General features: G+C 33.1%; 4 protein-coding genes across 4 annotated transcripts; 2 read left to right on the top strand and 2 right to left on the bottom strand.

The window, feature by feature from the left end:
* Positions 1-256: 256 nt before the first annotated feature.
* On the top strand, positions 257-3,785 carry CCDA (cytochrome c biogenesis protein family). The gene is made up of 12 exons (XM_021432263.2): positions 257-460; positions 550-648; positions 823-878; positions 1,023-1,153; positions 1,244-1,329; positions 1,449-1,480; positions 1,873-2,034; positions 2,533-2,605; positions 2,709-2,809; positions 2,974-3,066; positions 3,239-3,285; positions 3,558-3,785. The coding sequence occupies exons 1-12, from the start codon at positions 370-372 to the stop codon at positions 3,628-3,630; spliced, it is 1,044 nt and encodes a 347-aa protein (XP_021287938.1). The 5' UTR covers positions 257-369; the 3' UTR covers positions 3,631-3,785.
* A 1,372-nt stretch (positions 3,786-5,157) lies between these two features.
* On the bottom strand, positions 5,158-6,576 carry LOC110419482 (cotton fiber-like protein (DUF761)). Its single transcript, XM_021432554.2, has 2 exons — positions 5,955-6,576; positions 5,158-5,786 (listed from the first exon to the last, which is right to left on the bottom strand). Exons 1-2 carry the CDS (start codon positions 6,499-6,501, stop codon positions 5,398-5,400), a joined length of 936 nt encoding a protein of 311 aa, XP_021288229.1. The 5' UTR covers positions 6,502-6,576; the 3' UTR covers positions 5,158-5,397.
* Positions 6,577-10,916: 4,340 nt separating this feature from the next.
* On the bottom strand, positions 10,917-15,816 carry AGD5 (ARF-GAP domain 5). The gene is made up of 11 exons (XM_021432997.2): positions 15,454-15,816; positions 14,562-14,620; positions 14,296-14,386; positions 13,688-13,742; positions 13,489-13,579; positions 13,149-13,380; positions 12,632-12,854; positions 12,285-12,463; positions 11,770-12,084; positions 11,617-11,675; positions 10,917-11,323 (listed from the first exon to the last, which is right to left on the bottom strand). The coding sequence occupies exons 1-11, from the start codon at positions 15,502-15,504 to the stop codon at positions 11,161-11,163; spliced, it is 1,518 nt and encodes a 505-aa protein (XP_021288672.1). The 5' UTR covers positions 15,505-15,816; the 3' UTR covers positions 10,917-11,160.
* A 2,459-nt stretch (positions 15,817-18,275) lies between these two features.
* Positions 18,276-19,046, top strand: LOC110418857 (uncharacterized). The gene is made up of 2 exons (XM_021431682.2): positions 18,276-18,346; positions 18,675-19,046. The coding sequence occupies exon 2, from the start codon at positions 18,687-18,689 to the stop codon at positions 19,020-19,022; it is 336 nt and encodes a 111-aa protein (XP_021287357.2). The 5' UTR covers positions 18,276-18,346; positions 18,675-18,686; the 3' UTR covers positions 19,023-19,046.
* Positions 19,047-19,055: the final 9 nt, after the last annotated feature.

Genomic DNA, 19,055 nt, shown 5'->3' with positions numbered 1-19,055 from the left:
GTTGCAATGGGAGGTAGCTCTCTCTCTCGTGTCTCATAAATCTCATAAATTTTATATTATTAGTACTATTTATTTTTTTATTTTTTTATTCTAAATTTTTCTTTTAATTATCAATGTTATATTAGCCCAATAAGCATTCTGTTCAGCCCAATACGGCCCATATAAAGCCCAGCACAGCAATCCAACTGCAATCAATTAACCGTTAACATCACTGTTGAGTTCAAACTCGAAATACCGTTAAAAAGACAAAAGTCAGTGTAAAGCAAAAAATATCTCCCTCTTTCTCTGTTTGGTTCCCGAGTTAAAAAAAAAAACTCAGTCAAATTCAAAATCTTTCTCAGCAGCCAAACAGAGTCTGTTTTGTTTAAGATGTCTTTGGTTCTAAACCACATCGCCTCTTCTTCCTTCTCTTGTTTCTCCAAAATCTCAAGCCTTAGAAATCGCCCGAGAACCAGCTATGGTAAGCTTAATATCGATTAGGAGCTTAATTTGCTATGATTAACGAGTTTTAAGCTCTAAAATCTATTTTATTTTACATTTTTTTTTCAGGTAGATATACGATGGCCATCAATAAGGCAACCGGAAATAAGGATCTTTGCAAAGATTTTGAATCTTTGAAAGTTCCTTCTATTATAAATACTATAGCAGGTAATCACTGTCCTTCTTTATTAACGATTCTTTTTCAATTAAAGGAATTTTTTTTCTTAATTTTATTTTATGACAGTGATTTGTACTGATTATTTGTTAATCTGTGAGTTACTTTATGAGTGATGATATTTTTTTTTTGCATATTTTAATTTTTAATTTCTGTTGTTTTTTTAGTGGCAAATTTGCTTGCAATTGACTCTGCAATGGCTTTAAGTGAAGATAAAATCTTGGTGAGTTCAATTTTGATTGATCTAGTGTCTTCTATGGGTTTAATTGGGTATTCATTAGCATGGCATCTGATCTTAAGTATGTATTCCTAGTTATATATTCGTGGGATAATCTTAGGAAATAGTATTTATTTTCCTTCAAGGCAGGAAGGAGTAGCTTCTCTTTATACGTTGGCTGATGGAAGTCCTGGAGATTGGTTTGGAGGCCTACTATATTCAGCTGGCCAGCAGGCTAATGAAGCTGTTCAGGGCCAATTATCAGCTCTTAGTTTCACTAGGTTCTTTTCTGTGCTTTTTCCCCTCTAAATGCTTTGCTATTTTTTGAGGTTGACAGTCAGTATTATGTTATGTCTTTTTTATTTGGGCAGTTTGGCTGTTATTTTTGGGGCTGGTCTTGTAACAAGCCTTTCTCCATGTACACTAAGTGTTCTGCCATTGACGCTTGGTTATATTGGTAAGTAGTTAGCATTACTTTGCCTAAAGCTCAATGGATCTTTTAAAATGGTGCTGTTACTTTCTTGCTTGTCCTATCATCTTTGATGTTGATTTTTTGACTGATTGGAACCTTTCCAGGTGCATTTGGCTCTGGCAAGGGCAGAACTGAGGTAATAGCTTGCAATGCGATACATCTTGTTTACTGCTTCTATAAGATTTTTCTATTGAACCTTTTGGCTTGTGGATGACCTAAAGGCCAAAAGTTACATATCTTAGTTCAGGTTGAGTCCGCAGCAATGCTGATGCGGCCTGTTCTGTATTCTTTTTTACCTCTCATTTTCAGAAGTTTCTTACTCTAGCAAAGCATTTGCATCTTCTGAACTTGTCTCTTAGTTGTTAGTATAGCATGTGTACCATCTATTATGTCTATTTGCCTAAATTTAATTGAAATATATATGGGTCCTCCCTCTCCTTATCTTTCATGCATGAGACACACAAATACAAGGATGGGAGTGAAGAAAGAGTTTTTTCTCACATAACTTTGAGGTTCTTTTTTGGTCAGATTGTTGTGAACTCTCTGGCTTTCTCATTAGGATTAGCGACTACACTAGCACTCCTGGGCATTGGAGCCTCCTTTGCTGGGAAGGCATATGGACAAATAGGGCAGGGGTTGCCATTGGCGGCTTCTGGTTTGGCTGTTATTATGGGTCTCAATCTACTTGAGGTATTCAATCAAGCTTCTACTGTTATTGTTTCATTTATGCATTTTTTTTGGGGTTAAATGTTACATGGAAAATATTTACATTTGTCATCAATCACGTGGTTTCTCTAGTTTATGTGGAAGGAATTCTTACAATTTATTGATTTATTTTTAATCTTCTACCAAAAGAGAAAAGACTTATAGAAGGGAGATTTCAGGTTTTTCTTTTCTTTTTAATCTTTTGGAGAACCTGCCTCTGACAAAATCGGTTAATCACCAGTTCTTACTTAGGATTGGTGGCATCTATTTCTTGAGAGGGCGGTGGGGGGGGGTTGGAGTGGGATGCTACAAGTTAAGTGATCGTGGTCAGAACTACAAGTGTGCAACTTTATGATGGCTTCAATTTTAATGTAGAACTGTTAACAGATTGGCAGGGTGTTATTAAATTATGTATCAGAGTTTGTTGTACTCAAGATACTTCTGATATAGGTATTCTTCTTTTGCTGTGAACTACCATTGCAGGTCATTGAATTACAACTTCCCTCTTTCTTTAACAATTTTGACCCTCGTGCTGCAGCCGCCAATTTCCCATCGAGTAATTAACTCAATTATTTTCCGCTACCTAACAAAAGTTAATTATCTGAATGAATCTCTAACAAACATTTTTAAGGTGTAATTTTGAAATTTTTTATGTTTAGGTGTGCAAGCATATTTAGCTGGGCTTACATTTGCATTAGCTGCCTCACCTTGCAGCACACCAGTGCTGGCCACGTTGCTGGGATACGTAGCCACATCCAAGGTAAACTGCATAAAAGATAGAGACTATGCAGCTTTTAAAGTGATTTCACTTTTACATCTATAGAAGAAAGAAATCTGTCTTTATTTGGCATAAACCTGATATGTATATGTACTCAGTACAGCTAGGGCAATACTAAATAATGTGTTACTACTGTATAACAACAGGATCCAATAATTGGAGGCAGCTTACTCTTGACATACACAACTGGCTATGTTGCTCCCCTACTTCTTGCTGCTTCTTTTGCCGGAGCATTGCAGGTATGCATATATGTCGATTTTGTTAATGGAGGGCATACATACGTTGCCAGAACTACATAAAATCATTGTCATAACTAATTTCTGCCACCTCACTCCATCTTTAATGGCTAATGTACTTCCTTAAATTGTTATTAACCAGAAATTCAACTAATCATTATATATGTACTGGCAGAGTCTGCTATCCTTCAGGAAGTTCTCAGCATGGATCAACCCAGTGAGGTACTCTCAAAAATGTTTCCGCATTCTTTTGGTTTCTCTAGTGTGCAACAGTCATCATCTTTGTTAAGTATTCCTTCTTTCATTTAATTTCCGGTGAACCTTATATCATAGCTCATGTTGTTTGCTCTGTTAGAGCAAAAGCTCTCTCATATGCATCCCTGTCGAAGTCAGCATCTGCCTCTTATTTCCTCAGTGTAATTGCCTGTAGATTCGTAGTATTCGCTAACCGTACATGTCTCTCACACATGGATTAACTCTGATTTCTTTGGCAGCGGTGCACTTCTACTGGGTGGAGGTGTCTATACTTTTCTGGATAGGCTTTTCCCAGCCAACATGGCAATGTAAAAGGTTTATTCCCTTGTGATAGATATACTCTGAACAAACTGTAACACAACAAGCATAGACAAATACAAAAATAAATGCTAGAAAGTGTTTGCATTTCCTATTCTTTTACCTCTTGTACATGTTCTTTAGCATAAATCTATGATCACATTCACATCCGAGATGGGGTATTATGACAGTTGTTTCATATTAATCTACATTACTGCTTGCTGATCATATTTAAATGTCAATGAAAATTAATGTGATCGATCTGCTGAGATTTTGTCAGCCAGGTTCATCCAAACTCACAAGTAATCCATTGACAAATGGACAATCATTTATTGGCATGAGGGCAACTGATCAGATAAGAAGATTGCTGAAGCTTACTCCCAAGTTATTCAGGAAGATAACATCGGTGAACATAAACCATTAAGACATGCAGGCGGTTCCCTTTCTGACAGGGGACCATACCAAAAGGCTAGACTTTTGAGGTATATATTTGCTCTGCTCTCAATTCCATAAATAATAATGGGAAAGGAGTTAATTCTATAGCTTAAAATTATTCCAGCCTTTTGGGATCCTCCTAGATAGTTGACGATTTCATGACTTCGCTCTTTTTGGATTAACATTGACAAGTATAGAAGGGTACATTTGAAGGGCTTAGCCAAGACTTTGTAGTTATAGACTAGTTAATCCTAGTGAGGTGGCAAAATTAATCAGAACCTGAACTCGAAAAGAATTCGAATTCGAAAAAAACTTGAAATGAATTAAATCGAAACAATTCGAATTCAAAATGACTAGATATAAATTGATTTTTCCGCCATTTAATTAAGTAATGGCTGAAAATAGTGTTTTCCAAATAGGTTAAGAAATCGTTTTAAACAAGTTATATAAGCCTAAAAGCAATGAAGGGAAAAGAAAGAAAGAAAGGAGAGATATGATAAAAAAAAACCATATCAGCTTAACCACATTTTACCTTCTCTTCTCTTATCCTTTTTCCTTTCGGTGCACAATCGACAATAGTGCAGCAGTGCCGCCTTCCCTCACAGCTTTTCAGATACAAGCTGGAAGACGAGGCCATGTATTCCTGTTTTCAGAAATTAATTTGGGATTATGAAAATCATTATATTTACGGTCCAACATTTTGAAATAATATGAAAGGCAACACAACACCAAAACAATAGAATGAAATATTATAAAATTTTTATTTTTCTATTATATTTTATTTTGAATCATATAAATTTTAAATAACCATCATTAATTAAACTTCATTTATTATTTTATATTCATATAATATTAACATAATATAAAAATATTTAAATAAAATATTATATAATTATATTATATTATATTATCACATTTATACATTATATAGTTATCTATTATAATATCATATAATATAAAAATAATAATAGTATTTTAACTATTAATAATTGAATCACCTACAATCATTATAAAGACTTATTTAACTTTAAATAAAAATATAAAAAATTTAATTTATTTAAATTTTTTTATATAATTCAAGAATTTTTTCAAATATTAAGTAAAAAAAACAATAATAATACTACATTTTGTTATTTATTCTTGAAATAATTTCAGATATATATTAATCGGCAAATCTCTTTAAGAGAGCAATGCCATTTCCATTGGAAAATAATAATTTTAAACTAAAAAAAACAAAAAACGCTCTTTTTTTACAAAGCGGGAACTATTTACCCCTCTAAAAAAAAAGGCAAAAGTAAAATAAAAACAGATAATTTTACTTGTAACCCTCTGAGTTTACTAAAATTCCTACTCGGCCCCTCTCCTAATCATCTCCTGATACTGGTTCAAAGACTCCTGCCTCTGCAACCTCATTTCCTCGTTAAACTTCTTAATGAACGCTTCCACTCGGCGGTTCAACTCGTCCTGACTCAGTGAGGGGTCTTTCTTGAGTTTCCCCGAGCCAGAAGACCGAGTCAGCGACGTTCCCTTGGGGCCCTCGTTGAAAGTGTCGGATTTCTTCACCGTGTGGGGGAGAGGAGGGGGAGGGGCATTTGGATCTTTCTGAGCCCGTTGTTCCCACGTGTCGGATTTCTTCAGATGACGTGTTAACGGCATCGGACGGCCCTCCGTTATCGTCTTCCACGTCGACTCCAACGTGTCGTGCCGTTTCGGCTTCGACACCCTCAAGGCTTTCCCTGCAAATTAGCACCACCCATCAGTAACTTTACTGTTTTACCCGTACCGTATCAAGCAGAAAAGGCAAAGAAATCTGGTAGAAAGATAGGGGTAAGTTTGACTTTTCAGGTACGCACGTTAGCATTTCATTTTGAAATTCTGATGTGATAGAGGATTAGGGTGTTTACCTTCCGAAGCCGCTTTCTGAGCTTTCCGCTGACCAAACCTCTTCGAAACCGGCGGCTTCTCCGCCGCTTTCTCATTCAACAAACTCATCACAAGCTCCATAGACTCACTCCTCGCAGGCGGTGGTGCCGGCGGTGATATCACCACTTTAACCTGCTCCTCCTCGTCACCACCGTCCACCACCACCGCTCTCTTACTCTCCTCCGCCACCACAACCCTTGCGGATGTATCACTTCCATAACTATACTCACTACTATACACTTCGCTAGAAACCTTGACCGCCGGCAAAACTATCTCTGGCGAGGGACTTTGTTGAGTTTCCGCTTTGTGCTGGAGCTTGGAGGAGGCGACGATGGAGATGATGATGCAGTTGATGAGAAGGTAAAGATACGGAGGCCTAAGAAAAGAAAGTACCAAACTGTAAGTTGAAGGAATACCAGACGTTATCAGCTCTGAGACCAACGGAAGCGAAACTTTGAAAACGATGGCGACGGAAATGATACCGGTGGATATCAACGCCGTTTTGAGAGAAAGCATTGGATTCGCCATTACTCGAACAGAACAAGAATTCTCCAGAGGAAACTGTGAACGGACGTCGAAGACGAAGGAAATTGAAAGGTGGTTGGGCTTGGAGGGTATTTTATAGAGGGGAGTTGGGGTGGTTTTCGATGATGAAATATGGACCGTTGGATTGGGGAGTTAATGTGGGACCCCTGTTGCTCCACGTAGGTGAGATCGGAGAGTTTTGCTGGGTGAAACGTTGGCAAGCGGTGACATGGGCTTTTCTATCCACGTGGTAGTGTGCATAGTTGACGTATTTGCTTTGATTTTATTTTGGGTTGATATATATATATATATATTTAATTTTATTTTTATATATGTATTTTTACCGTATTTGGTTTGATTTATTTTTAATACAAAGTTTGAGCTCAATATTTAATTATTTTTTAAAAAATAATAACCGTTAAGTTAAATTTTTAATTCTATTTTAAATTTAATAAAATTTTAAAAAATATTATAATTTTACCATTTTTATTTCGACGAAATAACATTAAAAATCGGCTTTTTTCCATTACCATTTAGGTCAATATGCATGGTTTCGCACATCCCAAAATATGCCAATTGGATCGAATCCTTATCTTTTTAAAACAGATAATGTTTTGATTTTTCTAGAGTTTTCGTGTGCTACAACAAAGTTAACTCACAACATTATCATATATTTAATTGCATTATATACATTTTTAATCGTAATTTAAACTGTACTATTCAATATTATTTTAAAAGTGAAAATATATATGTATTATTAAATATTTAAATAATAGCACATTTTAAACTATAATTTAAATAACTGCCCGAAGATCAGAATCTTGAAAACAAGACAAAGTTCTTTTTACGTTGTAAACAAATAAACAATATATAATTTTTCAGCATTAAGGGGGTGTGTTAATTCTGGATCCTGAATTACCGGCTGCCATGTGGGCTTCCCAGCCACGGTGCATGGTGGTGCAACCCTTGACCGACCATGGCTTGACCTTAATAATAATACAAGTTGACCAAACCACTACAGACAAGCCGTTTGCTTTTTAATTAATTACTATAATTTTTCTTTTCACATTTTATGTATTTGGAAGTTGTTTGTGCCATGGATCTCATATGGTAAAAAATGAAATTGATCTCAAATATATAAATATAAGTATTTTATCACTAATAAAGTATATTTATTAAATTAAAAACATAAATCTGTAATTCTATGATTTACGAACTTATTTAAGTTTTATTTTCAAAACTTAAAGCTACAATGGAATTAGCCTTATGTTTCGGCTGGTAACATTTTGTTACATATAATCACAATTATATATCTATCTTAAATCACAATTCGAACTATAATGATTTTATTTTATTTTTTGATGTAAATAAAGAGAATTTTGATATAAATATATGTTTATTGAAATAATTCTTCTGATAAGACAAGGTATGTGGATAAATTTAAAGATAATCTCAATATACATATATATATATATCTAATTTTTATTGTAAATGCAATGCATATAAATTTCATGTATATAAGATTTATAGATATAAACATATAAATTTAAATAAATAATTAACTTTAGATCCATTTGGGCATTATTTTAAGGTGCAAATATATTTATTTTAATAAAATAAATATTTTCAGTTATTTTAGTACAAGACGGTAACCAAGTCGACGAGTGGCTAGTCACCGTCTTCACCGACATGCACAGTATCCATGTGCTTGTCATTTTGTTTTGCCCTTTCATATGATCATCAATACCAACATCGTTTACAACACAAATTCACTCATTTACTACCATATTTTATTGTCGTATACTCTCACAGTCACGTACTCGTAACACAATTATTTATAGGTATAATATTTTAAAATGTCTCTGAATTATATACAAAAAAATTTAAATAATTTTTTTATTTTTATTACATTTAATTAAATTTATATATTTTTATATTAAGTTGGATAATTTTTTATAATTAACAAGTTAATTAATTAACTATTAATAAAAATATTACTTGTTCTTTTATATTATGTGATATTGTGAATTGTAAAAATATCATATGAATATGTCATCATACTAAATCAATGTACTATGCGATGAAATCAAATGGGTAGTGGGTGGTGATGGGTCGAATAATTTTTATATAATTAGTAAGTTAATTAATTATTTATTTATAAAAATGTTACTTATTTTTTTATATTGTATGATATTGTGAATTGTGAAAATATCACATAAATATATCATCATATAAAATTAATATATTATGTAATTATTGACGAAATCAAAAAAGTGACGAGTAATAATAAGTATCTTTAATTTTTAATTTTTTTATTATTATATATTTAACTCGGTATATATAATATAATTACTGTTTAATCATTCTTTATGTAAAATTTTAATTTCGTGATTATTGTTAATGCGATGAAAACACAATTGACCTTGACCTAACAAGAAGAAGTGTTGTTTCCTAACACGAAATTAGCTTTTTTAGTATGACAAGAAATCAAGAGGAAGTTGTCAAAGGCTTGGGCTAGAGTACAGTGAGACGGTGAACAACTTGCTTGAAAAATGGACACCATCTTTGTACATATGTGGTGTGCGTGAACCTTTCAAGAAATATTACCCTATTAAACTTTTCCAATTGATTAGACTGTGATTTCAGGGTGTTTTTTTTTGGAAGCATATGGAAAAAAAATATATTATGTAACAAATCAATGGAAAAGTATTTACTGCACTGAGGTCACTAAATCTTGACATTTTGATATTATTTAAAAAATTATTAGCATATTTTATTTTTATAAAAATTATATTGTTAATGCATCAAATATTATTATCAAATCAAATTCAGAACTGATCTTATAAATTTATATTTTTACGCGTAAATAAATTATAAATTTGAGTTTTGGCATGAAAAAAATGTGATAATAAATTAGCTAATAGATTGCAAAATGTGGGAAATCTAATGGGCAAGAAACTTCCCACAAAGGCAGCACGTGAAGATGCAGCTCAAGAGATGGAAGACTTTGCTTTTGTGTGATGAGCTGGAACAAGTTTGACTGGTAAAGCGCCAAAGGCAGAAGTGAAGCGATCTCCATTGTCACGGGACCCAGAAATGATAAAACAATTTCATGGCGGTTACCAATTGACGCCACCGCCAAAGGATAGTGTGATCGACACATGGCAGGCATCAGGTTCATGAGCAGGGCGGAGTGTTATACTGCTGCTGCAATAGCAGCTAGGTGCTGAGTTTGTCCAGACCCTCCGAACAACCCCTGCTTTTGTAGTTTTGTGCAAATGGTTTCTCCAGGTCCAAGGATACTGTGCCTAATTTGGGGTTTGGAAAAGTCAGCAATTTGCAGGAATGGGCATGGCCATCTATCTCTATCCAAACACCAGGCATGGGATGTGATTGGTCAGGATATGGACTCTTGTTTCATTTGGGACTCCTCCAGAAGCTTCCTACTCTTTCTTTTTTTTTTTTTTTCATCTTTTTGTCCTTTTAAGAAAGGGAAATGAGGAATGAACCTTCAAGTGGACGCGATCCTTTGAATCCGGTGCCATGCACTATTTCAATTAATAATAACAAAAACTCTCCCCCACCAAATTGATTTTTTGTGAAATTTAAAATGCTTTTGAGAAATAATAAGATAAAAAATATAATATCTTTAAAAAATTCTTAAGTTATTTAAAAAATTTTAAATTAAACTTTTATACATTTATTTTTAAATTAAATAAATTCTTATAATTAACAATTGATTATATATTGTTAATCAAAATATTACTTATCATTTTACGTAAAGTGGTGCTAATTGATTTTTTTTTTTTGAAAAACAAAATAGTATTCATTAGTCAAAAGGAACAAAGAACTAATGTAATATGTTGATGTGTAATAGTAAATAATGATGTAATATGAAAATATAACTACTGGACTATATGATATTTTTCATCCTCTTCTAACTAGTGATAGTTTGTTAACTGTTAGTTTTGAAAATCTATTTGATTTAAAATAAAAAGATAAAAATTTAATTAAATATAATAAAAATATAAAAATTAATTTTAAAATATTATATCATAAAAAATGTGACAATATATATCTTAATTTTCTTAAAAAAATAATAGTGACAAAATGAATAAGACATGGTACTAATTATGTTACTAAACCCTAAACTCTTGTTTCTAAAATATATAAATTGATTCATTTGCAAATCAATTAACACATGTAATAACTAATTGACTACACAAGTTGGACCATTTGTGTTTTGGGCTCCAAAGTCTGGTGGGCTACACATCGAGCCAGCTGACCATTGGGTTGGGCCCAAGGTCCATCTTAATCCAATTTCCATGCCTGAATTCCACCATCATGCATTTGCCAAAAGTTAGAGACGGCTAAAGTGAATACGTGATTATGCAATGTTTGAGGAATGATTAATCCAATTCAATCTAAACTCATCTTTATTAATGCTTGGCATAAATCTACTCATACAAATGAAGTCATCACCCAAATATGGATTAAAAAAAAAAAACTGAAAACTGCATCTACAAATAGTTTACAATCCCCCCTCCCCACCTGGTAGAGGAGAAAATACCCTCCCAAACCTCTAAGTTGCCCCTGTAAAATAACTATTTTTGGTATAGTATGACAAAGCCAGCAATCATCATCACCCTGCCCCAGCCAAACTCACTGTTTTGTGAACATCCCTTGTGTCAATGACGAAAAATCATAATCCTTTCCTGCTTGTGAAGAATTCACTGATGAAACGGTGGAAGCCGATTGGGGCTTGCTTGTTGCTCCGCTGGTCGCTACACCGTTTGTTGGCGTAACTTGCCCCATTGCATAAAAGCTGCAAGAAAGACACAGCAAAAAAGTTGGGACTTCGGAGGAGGGAGCAACTTATCTGTAAAACTTGTAATCTATCTGATAGTTATTTATGAGAACACATCGGCGGCACGGAACAGGATTCTCAGAATAGAATTAGAAACTTTTTATTGTATTAAAAACCACCTGGAGAATAAAAGTGTATTGCATAATCAACCCAAAACTGAGGGCAAAATAAACAGTACTACAGGAACAATTCATCGTCAGAGACATAAATGAACTTCAACAAAACCAAGAATAAAGAGATCAAATATGTACCTGGATGGTGGATATGCAACAGGGTTTCCCAATTGTTGTGTCTGTCCCATTGTCATAGTCTAATGCAGCAGGAAAAAGAAATGCAAAAATGAGAAACTTGCTAGATATAATTCTTAAAATGTGCTAATATTGCAACTGTACTATGGAGTCTACCTGCATAAGTTTCTGCAGATCAGCCTGCCCGGCAACTGGCATCATCATTCCAGGGATTTGATAGCCGATGTTTGGCCAAGTTTGAGTGGGTATGCTTGAGCCGTTGGATGCAGGCTGTTGAGTATTTCCAGGAGCAGATTTAGCTGCAGCAGCCATGAGAAGAGACTGTTGCTGTGCTAGCATAGCTAGTTGCTGTGCAGGCAGTTGAGTACTTCCAGGAGCAGATTTAGCAGCAGCAGCCATGAGAAGAGACTGTTGCTGTGCTAGCATAGCTAGTTGCTGTTGATGCATCGCAAAAGGCGACACCATATTGGACTGTAATCAATGGAAACCATGATATCAATCATGTAACACCCACCAAAAAAAAGGTCATGCACAAATGCATACTGATGTTTCTCAAGAAGCATGTTACAATGTAAGGAATGATCTGATTAGCTCCAACCAGCAAATGAGTGAGTAATATATGTTTACATCAAGGGTTTCTAAGACACAAGTAAATAATGTGGAAGACATACCTTTTCAAAGAGGCTCATAATATCATTTTTCACATCATTTTGGGGCTTCTCTGGGACTTGGTTGGTAGTTAATGGAGGTGAATCATTAAACAAATCCTCAATCCCAGTAGCTGACTGGGAATTACTCTCAGCAGCTTTTGGTGGGTCGGTTTTGTTAGTTGTGGAAGTTTCTCCAGCAGCTGCAAATTAATATGCATCAAAATCAATGACAATAATAAAATGCTACAACCATAACTCTCAATTCCCAAGTGGCTGGCACTTGGTAGAAAGCATGTTAACTAGATCATACAAATAAAATGCAAGATGATCCCAATAAACAAAAATTACAGTTAAATTTTAAGACATACACTGGAAACCAGCCCAATTATTATCATCAGTAGAAGCCGCCTCTGCCCCATTTTCACTTGGGCCATCATCCATCGAGAGCATGTCGAACAGGTCTGTAGCGTAACAGACTTTAGGGGGTGCGACAGTGGAAGCAGTCTCTACAGCTGGCTTTGTTGCCTCACCTGGTGCAGCAACTGGTACTGCTTTCTGAACAACTGGTTCAGGCTTCTGGATGGGTGTAACCTGCACATTGATCAGCAAATTCTGTGTTATAAAATGAAAATTTTTTAAAAAACAAATAACTAAGAGAGGTGAATTACTGGAAAGAAATACTATACTGAGAGAAGCAAGAAAGCAAGTTGAACCATGCACAAAACAACTTCATGACCTTAGTTCTAATTGACAGTTTTTTTGCAACTTTAGCAAGCGACAAGCCTTCTTTTCTCATGGCATTTTCCTCATACTTTTAAATTCTAATGCTATAGCTTTCAGGTTATTCACATCTAAAGCAAATAACCAGCAAAAGCAACTTAATACCTGCTCAGGTCCCTTGGGAGGAACAGGAAGACTAATTCTTGTTGCAGGAAGGCTTTCTTTTCTGCTAGATGCTTGAATGTTCCTCCTTTCCTCAAATGAATTCTCAGAATTACTAATGTGCCCATGCCCACTTTTTTCCATAGGTCTCTGCCAACGAGGAGCCCTTTCATCCCACCCTCTAGGTGGTGATTGGGATTTTCCATCTCTAGGAACCCATCTCTTTTCCTCATATCTATAAGAATATACAACAACCATCAGAATAATACAAGAAAACTCTGAACTAAAACTGAATACAAAAAAATAATTAATGGTGGATCACGGAAAACTCTATGAGACATACTTAGCACGAATGAAGTTCTCAATTCCAACTCTATCGTAATTAGGGGGTAACTCAGCTTCCCAGTAGCTGTTTGCCTTCTCATTTCCCATTGCTGCATAACAAGGCAAGTCATTGTCATATTTAGTAGGCTCTTCTCCATCTTAACATAAACCACTATCAATCAGAATAACACAAATTCTTGACCTAATAAAAAGCTTACATTGAATAAAAGCAACCTGCTCAGGAAGCCATGTGTCCAGGGTAGCAGATCTAACCTGCAGCAAGAGCCACTAAGATGCATAAATGCACTTGTAAAAACTAAACTGTCTTCAATCATAAAACCAAATGTTAATAAGGCTGAAATGGGTAACATTGCAGAGGATAAGACACGATCAAGAACTATCAGATGAAAATTTTTAGTATAACAGTTGAAATTGGAGACAATTAAATGACTGCAGCATCACCAATATACATAGCAGGAAAGAGAAAAATGAAATCTTAGGTAGCCCAAAACAAGAGCAGTCCCAACACCTAAGTGAGCCAAATATATAACCATATTTCTAAAAGAGCTTTAGAATCAGTCTGTTGAGGCAAAAAGACAGCTTATCACTTCAATCAGTAAATCCCTAACCTTTATAATCCTTTGAAGTCTTAAGACACTATCATTGAAAATTGAACGGGCATCAATCTAACTGCACTTATGACAAACCAAGCGACAAAGCAAAATGTATACGTAGTTGAAGTACAGAAGTTGAGACAGTGCCAGCAACTCAATGAGCTTTCTGATTCAGGAAGACAAAGTATTCATTCCAGAGATAAGAAAATCACCTTTGATATGTGTACCCCAAGACTTCTGTGGATCCCAGAACATTGCATGCATATAAAGATACCTAAATTCACACTTGCCCATCTCGGACCTCTGCAGAGAAATGAGGCAATTATTAGCATCTATGATAAGAATGAACGACATCACTTCCGATTCGTGACAAAATTCACAAAAACATCTATGTATTAAGACAATTTCTATTTTAGGTACTCAGTTATTTGCCATTACGATATCCACATCATCTCTCTTGATTTTTCTTGTTACATACTTGGATTTGCAGTCAGCACATTCTCTATTCTCTGGCAATTTAAGAAGACCTTCAAGAATCTGCATACGGGTGAGGCGAAACAATAAGAACTTTAATCAAAATAAAAGATTTGCCAAACATCAAAACTGGCAGCATTTGACATATGCAAAAACCAAAATCTTTGATTAAATGAGTCTGTCATACCATATAGACCTTCATATTATATAGATTAACATACACACACAAGAACCAACAATTCAGGGAGACAATATACATAAGCAAAGAATACGGAGGAATTTACACCCTCCACAACCTAATTCATACACCTTGATGCCACACAGGAAGATTGTGTAAAATTGCTCCTACGTCTAAAATTAACCTTTCAAAAGTTTTGCATCAATGAATAAATCAATCACAACCAGCAGTATACCGTAGACATCACAGCCTTCAATCCGCAAAATCGAAAATATATTTGAAACAAAATTGATTGAGGAAAACCGAGTTTAGATCTCCCAAAATAGCAAAATATAATATATGATGCTATTTGAAATGAAATTTTTAGCTGAGCAAATCACATTAATCTCAATCAAATTTACCAACTTGATCTATCTGAACAGATCTTAATCCGATAATAATTTTAACACAATCACCATTCATTCATACAAAAATAAAAAGCCCTAAATCAGCTCATATTTGCTATTCGACATTCGATTCGATCTTATCCTTTAAAACAAAAACAAAAACTTAAATCAAATAACCAACAAATTAAAAAATCAAGTGAAAAGCAACAACAAAGTTATATAAAAAATACAGATCAAATCAATTCAAAGTCAAAACACAAAGCAAGCCTTGATATGGGGTAAAAATGGGAATTAGGAATAAAAAAAGGTCAAAAAGGTAAATTTAGGATCACCTTTCGGTGTTTCGCATTGAGCTCCTTGGAAACATTAGCCTTCTCGTTCATGTTTGATAAATGAAATAAAAAAAATTACAGAGAGAGAGACTAAGACGGCGACGACGACAACGACGACGAAGAAGAAGAAGAAAGGGTAATTTCGAAAGAAAGCAAAGGTCAATTCGGTCTTTTCACGCCCTCTTCCTCTCTTCTTTCCCTCTCTCCTTCTGTTCTCTCTCTCTCTCTGATTTTTATGCGACTCGAAAGAAAAAGAAGAGAAAATAAATAAATAAAATAGAAAAAACAAAAAGAGAGAGAGAGAGAAATTGCAATACGAGTCTCCGCTCCTTGACCTTTTAATTCATTTTTTTTATTTAATATTTTTGTACTTAATTTTCTTTTTCGGGGAAATTTCAGGTTTCCGCCCCTATATTTTCTCTCTGCTTCTCACACGCGTGACAAGAACTTCTTGGTAGGAGGAGTTTTACTTTTACGGTTACCTCGCACGTATGAAAGGCTCCAATCACCTGCGATTAGTGCTGCCTGAGTTCTGTCTTTTCAAAACCCATGATTGAATTTTATCCAAACGCGTGGCACTTATCTTTTGTCAAGGGTCAGGATGATGGAGCTTTTTTGGGACTGACAACAATGAAAACAAAGTGGATTACCCTTTTTTTTAATTAAATAGATTTACCATTAGTATAATTTTTATAAAAATAGTGGAGCCTTGTTAGATAATTCATTTATGAAAAATGTTGTTATTATCCAAATAATGATAGTAGTAGAATAGTTCAAACTTAAAGGGTGGTTGAGATTTTAGTAGATTATAGATTTAAATCATGATACTTATCTTGTAAAAAGAAAAATAAATTCCAATATTTAATTAGAAATAATAAAGAAAAATTAATATATTAACATATAGTATTGGGTTTGGTTGGTTTGTTAGATTACAATTAGTTTGGAAAATTGCTTTCTAGTTTGGTAGGCATGGGTGTTTAGTGATTTGAAGTTGTCAAATATTCTTCAAGCATCATAAGTTCCATTGGATATTATTTCTTGCTTTGGTTTGTTTAATTAAATTTCGAATAACGAGTATTTTAATACTTAAAATTTAATTTTATCTAAAATTACATTGAGTATTAATTTTAGTATTCATAACTTACTCGTATTTATTATTATATAAAATTATTTTAATCAAATTTAATAAAGTCGATCTGTTACCATTCCTAAGCATATAACTTTTAGGATTGATTAGATTAGTTTAGAAAATTATTATAAATAGTGACGGTGTCAAATATCTCTCAAACACCATAAGTTTTATTGGGTATTGTTTATCGCTTTACTTTATTTGATTAAGTTTTGAATAATGGGTATCTTAATTTTTAAAATTAAATCTTATTAAAAATCACATTGAATATTAATTTTATTATTCATAAATTAATCGTATCTATTTAATATTATATAAAACTGTTTTAATCAAATTTAATCAAATCGAGTGACGATTACAATAGGTCGATTATCATTTCTAAACATATAACTTTTAGGATAGGTAGATTTCTTGGATTATTATTAATTTAAAAAATTATTATAATTTATGAAATTGTCAAATATTGAGGTGGCCATGTGAAATCCACATGGCTAGACCTTTAGCTTCCATCATTTTATTTTTGTAAATATGCCTTAAAGAAAGATTTCACTATTCCATTGAGTTGTCTTAATCATTAAATTATGCATTCTCTTTTCTTTTCTTTTTGATAAACAAAAAGATTTAAAAATAGCAATTATTTGTTTGTTAATTAAAATAATGTTATCATTTCTTTGCTGCATAGTTCAATCTAATCATTTGCTCATAGATACCTTGGATGATTGCTTCCATTTGTGACTGTTTTGTCTTATTATTATATTGTTTTCTTCTTCATAATTTCTTTTTTTATGAGTAAATTATTCATAAATTAACTTGTTAGAATGAAAATTGGAGTAAAATAATATATACTTTGTCCTATTATATTTTTTTGTTGATTTTTAATCAAATAAATATAATTTAAATCATTATTTTGAAATATATAATGTAGTATTAAAATTTAAAATAATATTTTGAAAGTTTTGTTTAATTAAAAAAATTAATAAATATAAAATAAATTGAGATGGAAGGAGTTGGCATTGTTGCACTTCTCTCCAATTAAAAGACAAGCACAAGAGTAGAAATGTCACATAGATTTCAGCCAATTTATGTTAGTATATTTTTTTACATGAAGATTATGAAAAATATAGGAAATATTTATTATTTTTAACATCCAATAAATATATTAAATAATTGTAAATAAATATAAAAAATACTTAAAATTATATATAAATTTATATTACTGTTATATAAGTACTTATATCATGAATTTCACATTAATAAAAGACAGAATAAGTTTTAGATTTATAAATAAAGTTTTTCTTTCATTCTGTAAATATATTTTTTAGATTAAAATGTAAATTGTAATAAGTGATATCAAAACTTATTGAATTCTTTACTGGTTAAGGAAGCTTGAACTAAAATATATGTTTTTTGAGTTGAAAATATGAGCTATGATTGTCATCTTTGTTAAATTATTTTATGAATTTAGTTGAGTTAATTAAATTTATAATTACATTCGAGTATTTAATTTATTAGTTAATGTATAATATTTTTATTTAAAAGAATAAAGTTTAAATCCTCTTTTCCTTAAACCTTAAAAAAATATATATATAGGCCATATTTCCAACAAAACGCAGCGTTTTGTTTATTTGGGTCGGCGTCGGCCTGTTTAGTTCCAACAAAACGATGCGTTTTGTTTATTTAAGCAGGCGTGGGTTATTTATCCCGGTCGTTATTCGTGAAGTCCCCTTCTTCGATTCTGGCTCCTCTCGAGTATCCTCTGTAATTGTAAGTCTTCCTTTTTCTATCAATTTTTTTTTCATGTTAAATCCTTGCTATTGTATAGATTTTTCAATGATTTAATTTCAACTCTATTTTCATATAAAATGAAAATAATTTCATGAGTTATTTCTCCCGTTTAGGTGTACTTGTTAAGTATTAGACATGAATTTGGAGTTATATTTTTTCCAGAAAATTTTGATTAATTTTTCTCAATATTAAAGGAGAATTCATAATCCGACATCTATGGAATTGGATACTGTAAAATTTTTGTTTTTCTATTGGAAGTTTATGTTATGACCCGAAGTTGATTTTTGAGGCTTGTTGGTTTGTTTAGTTCTTGTACTTCATGGGAAGTTTCGAACAATTTAAGGGAAGCGGTGCTGTTATGGATCAAAGTATGGAGGAAAGTGGGGGTACTCAGCCCAGAGTTCAGTGGAAGCAAATGGGGTATGAAGAGAAGTCCGCGGCGGTTCATGAAGAAATGAAAAGAATGAATCGGCTTCCTGCGACTAGTACTTATGTTACTCACCGCTTGCGGGTTCTTAATAAAATTCTTCAACTTTTGTCCATTCAGGTAATCAAATTTTTGCTGGCTTGGATTTGCTCTTCATTTTTGTGGTATCAATGCTTAAGGAGTAACATTGACTTGGGAAGTTGCATGGGAGTTTGGTTGAGGATTTGATGCTTAATGCTTTTTTTTTTTTTTTGGGTTTAT

Source organism: Theobroma umbraticum, unplaced genomic scaffold, assembly GCF_002168275.2.
Source record: "Theobroma umbraticum cultivar Fairchild unplaced genomic scaffold, ASM216827v3 scaffold_67.0, whole genome shotgun sequence".
Taxonomy (NCBI): domain Eukaryota; kingdom Viridiplantae; phylum Streptophyta; class Magnoliopsida; order Malvales; family Malvaceae; genus Theobroma; species Theobroma umbraticum.
This window is presented reverse-complemented; position numbering and strand designations above follow the sequence as displayed.